This window comes from Pelodiscus sinensis, chromosome 1 (assembly GCF_049634645.1).
Source record: "Pelodiscus sinensis isolate JC-2024 chromosome 1, ASM4963464v1, whole genome shotgun sequence".
NCBI lineage: Eukaryota > Metazoa > Chordata > Testudines > Trionychidae > Pelodiscus > Pelodiscus sinensis.
This window is the reverse complement of record NC_134711.1, coordinates 303006925-303018945: the sequence shown is the minus strand read 5'-3', so window position 1 is coordinate 303018945 and position 12021 is coordinate 303006925. Positions and strand designations below refer to the sequence as shown.

The window sequence follows — 12021 nt, the reverse complement described above, 5'->3', positions numbered from 1 at the left end:
AAAGTTAATTCGAAGTAACGGCTGTTAGTTAGAATTAACTTTGTAGTGTAGACATACCCTCTGAGACATAAGTCCAGTGCAGGTCTTAAACCCTTCCTCAATGCCTGGTAACTTCAGAGGCTGAGGCATCCAGGGTGTGCGATAAGCCACTGGCACTGCCAAGACCTCACTGCTTGAGGGGGAAGCTGGTGATGCTGCATAGACCACAGTCTGCAGAACAGCACCGGACAGGTCATCCTCATTGGAGGGATCGCCTCTGCTGGCACAGTGTACACCGCTGCTGATGCTGACAGAGGACATGGCACCGACTCCCAGGATGGCACTGAGTGAACGACACTCGGCACTGAGATTGATCTCCCAATCTAGGTTGAGGTCGAGGTCCAGAAGCGCTCAGCACCATTCCGGGTCCAGACTCTTCTGATATCGCTTGAGGTTCCCAAAGACACTAGCACCACCATGGTCATCGCAGTTGCAGTCAGAATCAGATGCAGGCACTGAGCGTGGCAATGTGGACTCCCTGGCACTGTGGCAGAAACAATGGTCATTGCCTGCATAGTGGCCTTTTTGGACACCCTGGGCATGCCATTAGTCCTAAGGAGTGCCTAGGTCAACAGCGTCAGTGAGCCATAGGTCCCAGTCCCCATGGGACAGGCACCATTCAAGAGCACCGTCAGCAACGGAATCCTGTTCATCAAGATGTGACAGCCCACCACCTGAGTCCTGTGATCAGCCATCCAGGTCAAGGCATCATGCAGTACTGGAAGGGAAACCCGGAGCCTAACAACCCCCAGTGCTTGCGCAGAAGACATTGCCCTCCCGTGCCTATTTGTCCTCGTCTCCTGACGAATCACTGTCGGGCACTTCCATGTCTGGATATTCTGTCACAGGAAGGGCCATCCAGGATACCTCTGCCAATTATAAAGACTATATAGTTGAACTACACAAACTTGAGGCAGACCCCGGCATCTATTCCCACAATGGCCAAAGGCGTCAAGAGGAGGTACTTTGTCCCCTCCAAAGGATACGAGTTTCTTATTTTTACACCCCCATCCCTTCTCCTCTCTTATGGTCTCAGCTGTCAATGAGAAGAAGAGGCATAGGCAGCAGGCCCTGGCCCCCAAGGCCAAGGAGGCCAAGAAGACCAACCTGTTTGGCAGGACGATCTACTCTGAAGGGGGCCTGCAGTTGAGGATCACTAACCAGCAGGCGCAATAGGAAAAATACAAGAGGAGTATGCCATCCCAGCAGAATAATCGGGAACAACTCCTCCAAGCCTCCTCTGGGCCCTAAACTGGCCTAAACACCCTCCTTCCCCACTGTTGGAGAAGCTGGCAAGAAGGAACCAAAGGAGGGCAGGTATATATGTGACAATGGTATATATGCGCTAATATAGTGGCACCACTCTAGGGTTCTCCACAGCTGACCCTATGAGAGTGCTAGGGGAAAAGTTTCCGACATTCGTGCACGCAGCACACATACACCTGATTGCAATGGATGTAAGCAATACATCTTGAAGAACACCAATTGCAAGAACAGGCAACTGTCTTTTTTTTCCACACTTGGAACTAGACTGATTTCCAAAATCATTTTACAGAATGTGCTTTTGATTAAAGTGATTAACTGGGCCATAGTCATTTAGTCCAAAAAGTTGGTATGTGTTTGAGACAAAATGTACTGAGTTTAATGCTGCAGTAGGATTTGTGCATGGAGACTCTTGCACCTCTGCAGAGTCCCACTGGTTTTACTGAGATTCTGTATTGATGTCTCTGTTTGTAGTGAAGATTGCATTGCAGCATCAGAGCTGTAGCTTCTAGCTTGGTCAGAAGCTGTAGTAAGAAATTGTAGAAGGTAAAAATTGCATCTCTATGTGTATTTAATGAATTAAGAGAGAAAATAATTCTGAGAATATTGATGCAAATTCTTTTGAAGTGTTCATCCTAACATCTGGATGCCATTGAAAATCTCTTTTAAAATGTATACTTAAATTTACTGATTCTAATCTTCCCAGATTACAAAATATACAGATGCCTTAAATAACTGAACTAAAACCCACTCTTGCAATTTAGAACAAATTAGAGGTATAAAAATATATTAAAATATTTTTTTTCAAAAATGTGAGCCTGAAGTTAGGACATAAATCCATATTTAAATATCTAAATAAGTTGCCTGATTCATCGCCCACCCCCAAAAAAACCCACCAGCCCATTGAAGTCAGTAGGGCTACGTCTAGACAGCAAGCCTCTTTCAAAAGAGGCTTTTTTGAAAGACACTTTTGAAAAAGCCTCTTTCGAAAAAGAACGTCTAGACTGCAAGCAGTACTTTCAAAAAAGCAAGCTGCTTTTTCAAAAGAGAGCACCCAGGCAGTCTGGATGCTCTCTTTCGAAAAAGCCCTGTTTGCATTCAAGAACGCCTTTTTTCGAAAGAGCACTTTCAAAAAAAGGCGTTCTTCCTTGTGAAATGAGGAGTACCGCCGTCGAAAGAAAAGCCGCGTTCTTTCGATTTAATTTCGAAAGAACACTGCTGTAGTCTAGACGCAGGTGAAGATTTTTCGAAAAAAGGCTGCAGTCTAGACACAGCCTAGGAGTTACTGGGTGCTGAGCACTTTTGAACATCAAGCCACTTATTCTGGCATCTAAATAAGAATTTAAGAGCCCGACATTACATACCTGTCTTTGAAAATTTTGGCCATATTCTGGAAAGATATTTTCAGGGGAATAGCATGAACTGAGCCATATTGCTTACAGAAAAGACGTTTACTCAAAGTGAATTTAAAGTAAGAAATGATTACTTAATATCATTTATAAATAGTATTAAGTAATAAGATTTGTGTTGGGCTAAAGAAGATATAATTATACATTCTATTTTAACTAATATAATAAGATTGCATAGTGTTTTAAATCAATTATGTGGCCTAGATTTAAATGCCCAGATTAACTGCAAAGCATCATTGCTTATTTCTTTTAACTGCTTGATTTTTTTTTTTAAGTCAAGAAAAGGAATTTGTGAGACGGGGGATTGTAGAGAGCAAGAGTTCAGGGACTATGCTGGAAACTGTATCCTCTGCAAACAGTGTGGACCGGGAATGGAGCTGTCAAAGGTATGTATAGGATATTCTGCTCTGTGGCACTTTTTTGATTTTTTTCCACAAATATGTTTACATATATGGTTAAAATAATTGGTATCAGTTTATGCATGAAAGAACTTTTATGGGTTCAACTAGTTGCACACATGTTACCATTTTTTAAATTATGTAACTTTTGGTTCCTATATGTAACCCAAATCTGTATGGTTCAGAAAATACTGATGCCATGCAATACAAAAGCAGCAATGATTTAGGTAATTTAATTTGGAACCATAGGCACTACATTGATTTTTAAAGACATTGGAATGGTTTTTTTTGTTGTTTTTTTTTTTCATTTTCTCCACTACAGCATAAGAATGTTTGGGTGCTTTAACTATGCTTTTCTTTTTTCAACATGTTTGGATTTCATAGAATCATAGAACAATAGAACCGAAAGGACCTCGAGAGGTCATCGTGTCCATTGACCTGCCCTCATGGCAGGACCCAGTACCATCTAGACCATCCCTGATAGATGTTTCTTTTAACTGTAACCTTGTGTCTGAGTTTCGTAAGTTTATAATGCTTGATTGCATGGTAGCGTAACAGGGCATGACTTACCACCCCAGTGCCTACTGCTGAGGCATTGGCACCACTTCAGAATTTGGTAGTGGGGAGGTGACCTGTACATGCCATGATTGGAAGAGGAGAGTGAGAGCATGGCAGGGGAAAGGCAGACTGAGGACAACAGCTTCAGCAGTGTTATAGAGCATCCTAAACACAAGCCAAACAGCAAATTCTGTGGGGAGGACCATTCCTGTCCACCCTCTCCCCTCTCCAAACACATATCTCATCTTTCCAGGAGCTATTAAGGCACTTGAAAACACTAGTTTTTTTCTAGCAATTAGCTAACAGGAGCACTGTATCTAATTCTTATATAAACAAAATACATTTAAATAAACATTAGATGCAGCACTAATAGAAACATATTCCTCTTTAAATGATTGCTCATGTCCATTCCATGTAGACGTGTGCATGCTGCATGCATGTGTAATCGGAAGTTTTTCCCTTAGCAGTATGTATTGGGCCAGCAAGGGAGCCTTCTAGAGTGGCACTGCTATATTGGTTAATATATACCTCTGATGGCACTCCATCCCCTCAGATCCCTCTTACCGCTTGTGACGGTCATTGGAACATGCTCTGCTCTTGCTCTACAAGTGCTCTTAGCAGTTCTCACCCAGTTTGTTCTTGTAGGTTAGTTAGTGTTAATTGTTCTCATTATCTCTATAAATAGTTCTTAGTAAAAGTAGTTCTCTCGGGTGCAGGGACTTACTTCATGTTCTCAGTGCCTGCTGTGGGGCATGCCTGGGCCTCAAGGCTTCAAACCCCGCATCAAGAGGTTGAAGCCTATGCCCTGTGCGGACCCACACAAAGCTTGCCTAAATGCTTCTGGGAGGCCCATCTTCCTGAGTTCTGCAAGATTTGCAGAGGTTCAAGCTGCGCACCAGGTGAGAGCGTGAGTTCTTCCTGAAGATCCTGCTGATGGAGGCGGCTCTGTCCGGTACCAGCGATGGACCCTGCACCAGCCACAAAGAATGCACCAGCTTCTGTGCACGAGACACCCAGCCACTCACAGGATTCCCCAGCACTGAGAAGGCAACGGCACCAATCCCAATTCCCGGTGCTGCAGAAGAAACAGAGACCAAGCCGAAGCAGGTCCCCATTATGGCATGCACCGACAGTTTGCCCTCAGGAGGGGCATAGGGCAACAGCAGGCTCGGTACCTGGATCTTCAAGGTCAGATTGTCCCATCCCATGCCAGGACCCTAGCCCAGTGGAAGACCTCCTGGAGCCATCAATGCTGGACACATTTGAGGCTTCAAGGGACCTCATTGAACTAACCTCATTCCCAGTCTCAGTGTCAGCCTCGAGGAGGGAGTGAGGGTATGTCTACACTACAAAGTTAGTTCGAACTAACGGACGTTAGTTCGAACTAACTTTAATAGGTGCTACACTAGCGCTCCGCTAGTTCGAATTTGAATCGAACTAGCGGAGCGCTTAGTTCGAACTAGGTAAACCTCATTTTACGAGGACTAACGCCTAGTTCGAACTAGCTAGTTCGAACTAAGGGCTGTGTAGCCCTTTAGTTCGAACTAGTGGGAGGCTAGCCCTCCCCAGGTTTCCCTGGTGGCCACTCTGGCCAACACCAGGGAAACTCTATGCCCCCCTCCCGGCCCCGGACCCCTTAAAGGGGCACGGGCTGGCTACGGTGCCCGTGCCACGTGCAAGCCTGCCAGCACCCAGCTAGCAGACCCTGCACCTGGCACGGCACAGAGCCAGCCACCCGATGCCCCCCAGCCCACCCCCTCTTGCCAGGACCAGGCTGGCGGCTCCCGGGAGCTTGCCCTGGACCGCAAGAGGCGGGCACCTGCCTGGGCTAGTGCGGACATCGTGGACCTCGTCCACGATCTCCGCACTAGGCACAGGAAAGTGGCCAGCTAGGGCAGGCGAGCTGCCAGCCTGGCCACCCAGGAGCAGGTGTGCATGAAAATCAAGGGGGTCCACTGAGACCCCCGACACTGAGCCCTGAGCTTACAATGGCCGTCCTGGGTCAGACCAAAGGTCCATCTAGCCCAGTAGCCTGTCTGCCGACAGCGGCCAACCCTAGGGCCCCTGGAGGGGATGGACCGAAGACAGTGACCAAGCCATTTGTCTCGTGCCATCCCTCTCCAGCCTTCCACAAACTTTGGGCAGGGACACCACTCCTACCCCCTGGCTAATACCACTCCATGGACCCAACCTCCATGACTTGATCTCACTTCCCTTTCAACTCTGTTCTAGTTGTAGCCTTCACAGCCTCCTGCAGCAAGGAGTTCCGCAGGTTAACTATTTGCTTTGTCAAGAAGAACAACTTTCTCTTACTAGTTTCAAGCCTGCTACCCATTCCTTTCCTTTGGTGTCCTCTAGTCCTTCTTTATGGGAACTCAGGAAGAACTTTTCTGAATGCACCCTCTCCACCCAACCCCTGCTTTTAGAGACCTCTATCCTGTCCCCCCTCCGTCTCCTCTTTTCTAAGCTGAACAGTCCCAGTCTCTGTAGCCTTTCTTCATCTGGGACCTGTTCCCAACCCTTGATCATGTTAGTTGCCCTCCCTTCTCCCAGCCTTTCTCTTCCCCTCTCCCACCTCCTTTTCCCAGTCTCCCCCAGTTTTTTTCAATAAAGACAGAGTCAATGTTGGAAGAAACGTTATCTTTATTTTGTACATCAATAAGAAGGGGGGCTAGGGAAGGGTAAGTGGAAGGAGGTGAGGGCGGAATGGGGTACGAGCCCCCGATGGGGAGGACTGGGCTGGCTCTGCGGGCTTCTGGGGGTGGAAGCTCTCCTGCAGCCCCCCAATTGCCCCCTCTCCCCAGATGGCAGCCTGCGGCAAGTGCAGCTGGGCTGATGGCCGAGTGGTGTGATGTGCCCAGTGTGGGCACTCAGGGCACTCCAAGCCAGGACTGGTTTTCAAGCGGGGCACCCCTTAGAACTGTCTGTCCGGGGTGGGGGTTGGGTCCCTTTAAGCACAGCCCTCGGCTAGCCTGAGACAGCATCTCCACGCTCTAAGTCCTCCTCTGATGCCCTGCCGGCATTGCTTCCGGCCATCCTTAAGCCCTGTTCAGAGTCCACTCAATGTGGACTTGCTAGTTCGAATTAGCAAAATGCTAATTCGAACTAGTTTTTAGTTCTAGATGCGTTAGTTCGAATTAGCTTAGTTCGAATTAACTAATTCGAACTAAGTTAGTTCGAACTAGCGCTGTAGTGTAGACGTACCCTGAGAGTGCCAATGGCACTGTGTCGATGCTAAGGCCCCAAGCGCCCTGGCCCCAGCCCCAAGGGGACACCACAAGTCCACCCAAGTGCTGACAACTTTGACTCCTCCAGCTCTGCCTCCAGCACCAGCTAAAGCCCCAAGCATGGTGCGGGCACTGAATTCAGTGCCAGCTCCAGCACTATCATCTGCACCAGTGACTGTATTAGCTCTGGCACCCATCCCCCTACAGGGCCAGCACCAACCCAATCTGAGCATGCAGCACCGCCTTTATCATTAGGCCAGCCAGTGGAGCTTGCTGTGCGAGTGTTTTAATATGGCCATATGTAAAGTCATGCATCTAGAAAAAAGGAATGAAGGCCCCTGTTCACAGGATGGGGGCAGTAGTGATTCTAAAAAGGAGGTAAGAGTCATGATGGATAATCAGTTGATCATGAACTCCCATTGTGATGCTGAAGCCAAAGGAGCTAATGTGATCTTTGGATGTATAAATAGGGGAATTTTAAGTAGAAAGGTTATATCCTTCTGAATTTGGCACTAGTGTGACTATGCTGTGAGGAATTGTGGGTTTCAAAGGCAGGTTAACTATTCAGATGATGGCTACCATCAGGCAGCTTGCCAGAACCAGTAGAGGAGGGAGCTAGTGGAGCTCTAGAAAAATGAAGGAGTCCACTCACAAAGCCCTGACGGAGTCAGGGAGGCATAGGAAGTTGTCCAAGCAACTAGAAGAATCCTTTTCTAGCTGCCACTTTGGACCTTGTCTATTACGCTGAATCCTGTCTTCCTGCCTCTTCCTGCCTCCAAGATTCTTTCTGGTTCCTGCCCTCCTTATATCATGTCCTCTGCTCCTGGTTCCTGCTTCTTGCCTTACTCCATGTCACTGCTCTTCCCCCCCCCCTCCCCATCCCTGACTCTGGCTCTGGCTTGACCTTTGGATTGACACCTGACCCTTTCCAGCTCTGACCATTGACTCTAGTTTCTGGCTCCTCACTCCAACCACTAACCTGACTGACCATGCCCAAGCCCTCACAGTTTGCTTAAACCACTCCAAGTCCTTCAGCTTGGCTTTACTCAGGATGGACCCAGAGGAATCCCCATACACAAAGGTGCATCAGTGCTGCACAAGCAGGTGATCCATCTCCAGGCAGACAACTGATCATTGCAATCACAGAATGTACAGCTGGGCACTGAGAATCAGATGTCACAGGAGCAAGCCAATCTGCTCCACACAGAGAATGCTGTTCTCTGGACCTATCTAGCATCACTGTCACCCGAGCTTAGATCAGCGATCCCTCTGCCTGAGCTCTTTGATGATGTTTGTGGAACATTTGAGCCACTGAAGTATTATCTTTTTTCTACCAAATACTTCAGAGCTTTATTTTGAGAAACAGAAACAGGTGGTTTCCTTTATCTGAGGTGATTGTCAGTAACTTGCCCATTGAAAAGGAAGTGTTTGCTATGTGCAGCTTTCCATTATTTAAATATTAATTTGCCATTTTCTTTTGATCAATGATCTACAAACAATAGAGAACAAAGCATTACACATCTGAACAAGTTGTTTGAAGATGATGACTGTTATACAATTAGTGTGCATATAGTCAAGTGGAGAAGTTTAAAAGGAATGTGTTTGTATGGTCCTGTGATTAGATACTTCTCTGGTTGAAAATTTTGTTCCTGTCAGTCAAGAGTTCATGCTACATTTGGCCTCACTTCACCCTGTTGGAAATAGTTATGAAAATTCCACACTTCCACACGAGGACAACAATTTGTAGCATACAAAGATGGAAACAGGAGATAAGAACCCTTCCATGCTCTGCCTTAATTTTTAAAATTAACCTACCCATTTACATTATTCAGATTATAACAAGTCACCATTAATGCAAACAAAAATACATTTAGTGACAGTAAAGATTGCATTAGTATATACCCCTTTCACCCAGAATATTAGAAGCATGAAAATCAGGAGGAGTTGCAGGAAAACTCTCCTGTATAACACTTGCCATCTCCATATTGCCTGCAACACTGTTAATTACTTACTCACTCCGGGTATGTCTACACTACAGCGCTAATTCGAACTAACTTAGTTTGAATTACTTAATTCGAACTAAGCTAATTCGAATTAGCGCATCCAGACTTAAAAACTAGTTTGAATTAGCGTTTTGCTAATTCGAACTAGCATGTCCACACTGAGTGGACCCTGAACCGAGGTTAAGGATGGCCGGAAGCAGTGCCGGCAGGGCATCAGAATAGGACTTAGAACATGAAACTGCTGTCTCAGGCTAGCCGAGGGCTGTGCTTAAAGGGACCCGACCCCCACCCTGGACAGACAGTTTTCAGGGGTTCCCCGCTTGCAAAGCAGTCCTGGCTTGGATTGCCCGGAGTGCCCACACTCAGCACATCACAGCACGCGGCCATCAGCCCGGCTGCACTTGCCGCAGGCTGCCATCTGGGGGGGGGTCAATCGGGGAGCTGCAGGAGAGCTTCCACCCCGAGGAGCCCGCAGAGCCATCCCAGTCCTCCCCATCAGGGGCTCGTACCCCATTCCTCCCTCACCCCTTTCCACTTACCCCTCCCTAGCCCCCCTTCCTGATGTACAAAATAAAGGACACGTGTGTTCAAAAATAGAAAATCTTTTTATTGAACAAAACTCGGGGAGACTGGGAAAAGGAGGTGGGAGAGGGGAAGAGAGAGGGTGGGAGAGGGGAGGGCAACTAAAATGATGAGGGGTTTGGAACAGGTCCCATATGAAGAGAGGCTAAAGAGACTGGGACTTTTCAGCTTACAAAAGAGGAGACTGAGGGGGGATATGATAGAGGTCTATAAAAGCATTAGTGGTGTGGAGAGGGTGCATAAAGAAAATTTCTTCATTAGTTCCCATAATAGAAGGACTAGAGGACACCAAATGAAATGAATGGGTATCAGGCTTCAAACTAATAACAGAAAGTTCTTCTTCACAAAGCAAATAGTCAACCTGTGGAACTCCTTGCTGCAGGAGGCTGTGAAGGCTAGAACTAGAACAGAGTTTAAAGAGAAGTGAGATAAAGTCATGGAGGTTGGGTCCATGGAGTGCTATTAGCCAGGCGGTAGAAATGGTGTCCCTGGCCTCTGTTTGTGGAAGGCTGGAGATGGATGGCACGAGGCAAATGGCTTGGTCATTGTTTCGGTCCATCCCCTCCAGGATCCCTAGTGTTGGCCACTGTCAGCAGACAGGCTATTGGGCTAGATGGACCTTTGGTCTGACCCAGTACGGCCATTCTAAGCTCAGGGCTCAGGGTCGGGGGTCCCAGTGGACCCCCTTGATTTTCATGCACACCTGCTCCTGGGTGGCCAAGCTGGCAGCTATCCTGCCCTAGGCCCTATCCAGGCCGCCAGCCTGGTCCCGGGAAGAGGCGGAGGGCTGGGTGGCTGGCTCGAGCTGTGCCAGGTGCAGGGTCTGCTGGTTGGGTGCTGGCTGGCTTGCACCTGGCACGGGCACCGTAGCCAGCCCGTGCCCCTTTAAGGGCTGCAGGGCCGGGAGGGGGGCAGAAGAGTTTCCCTGGTGGTGCCCAGAGTGGCCTCCAGGGAAAGCCGGGGAGGGCTAGCCTCCCACTAGTTCGAATTAAGTGGCTACACAGCCCTTAATTCGAACTAGTTAATTCGAACTAGGCGTTGGTCCTCGTGGAATGAGGTTTACCTAGTTCGAATTAAGCGCACCGCTACTTCGAATTAAGTTCGAACTAGCAGTTTGCATGTGTAGCGCCTATCAAAGTTAGTTCGAATTAACTTTGTAGTGTAGACATACCCTCCAACATTCCCATATGACTTTCACTTGTAACTACATACACTGACGTTATCAGACTTGCATTGTAATCCAAAAGAAACTGCAATTGTATACACTCTTCTAACAACAAATCAGCATATCTGATTGTAACACATTCCACATATTAGGGGAAATAATTTATTTTATCATTGCTGAGATCACTTAAGATTTTGCAATACATCTCAAGTTTGATGAAGTTGGAGTATGAATTGCATTTTTGGATGTTGCAGATGAAAGTGAAAGCTTTATGGGAGTAAGATATTAGCAATGTTGTAGGCAATATGAAAGTAGCAAGGAATATGTCAGACTTTAACTTTTGATTTCCAAACTTTTAAGGTTTGGGATAAATGGGGTGTGTCCCAGTTCACATTTAAGTGTCACTAAATGTAGTTTGTGTTAATTTCCTAAGGCTTTTTTAATATGGAGTTTGTATCTCCTTGGAAAGCTCCTTAGGGATGGGAAAGGGGAGCAGGGGAGCTACACTCCAGTTGGGAAAAAGTGCATTGCTGAAGTTGCTCCCAGCTTTATCAACTCTCCTGAAGAGCATGAGAGACACATTTTGTCTGTCTAAAACTTTTTATCCCTGCTTAAAGATTACTGAAAGTAAGTGTACCAAGAGGAACTCACTATATTTAGCAGTGCCAACATAAACGGTCAGGTAAAGGGAAGCCCCATTAAGAAGTCTGTCATTTCTCACTTCCTGAAACTCTACAAGAATGCATAACAAATTGGTGCTTCACACCATGATTTACAGATTACCATGACTTTTAGGCACAAAGATGTCCTCTGATTGCATGAACCACATACAACTGTAAACAGTCTCTCCCCGTACAGGTCAACATCAGGGTTTGTGCCTAGATGAGGATCCTGTCACTTGAGCTTCCAGGCATAGTTGCTCATCTCTTTTCAAACCAAACATTAGAGGAGGACTTGATACATACTTCCTGACTGGGTTGCCCAACTGTTTACTAATCAATAGTAGCATAATGGTGATCAGGAATTCTTGATTATGTCCCTGGCTTTATGAGAAGGGTGTAAGTTTAGTTAGAAACTGACTTTCAGCTTCTGTTTTTCTGTTTGGAAGGTAATTGGCTGAGTAGCTAAGACATATGTTTGCTATGATAGAGACCCTGGTTCTGTGCCTGGCATAATCTCTCTGGTTCTGTCTACATTGAGATTAAAAGACTTGCAGCATGGCTTTGCTGGGCTGGGTTAGCTGAATGAGACTGTGGAACCATAACATTTCAGTATAGGTATTCAGGGTCTGGGGCAAGGAGAGGGTCTCTCAGCCTGTATATGTGCAGTTTTTAGCCTGATTCAGGCTCTCACATTGTCTGTACTGGGTAGGGTTGC

The 12021-nt window shown here is 46.8% G+C and overlaps 1 protein-coding gene across 4 annotated transcripts in view; it reads left to right on the top strand.

Annotated features, from left to right (window-relative positions):
- The window catches only part of TNFRSF19 (TNF receptor superfamily member 19), a 129428-nt gene that overhangs the window by 36126 nt on the left and 81281 nt on the right, over positions 1-12021 (top strand). For all 4 annotated transcript variants that reach the window (XM_075919268.1, XM_075919267.1, XM_075919270.1 and 1 more), the window contains exon 3: positions 2987-3097. In XM_075919268.1, coding sequence (XP_075775383.1) covers positions 2987-3097 — 111 coding nt within the window. The remainder of the gene's footprint in view (positions 1-2986; positions 3098-12021) is intronic.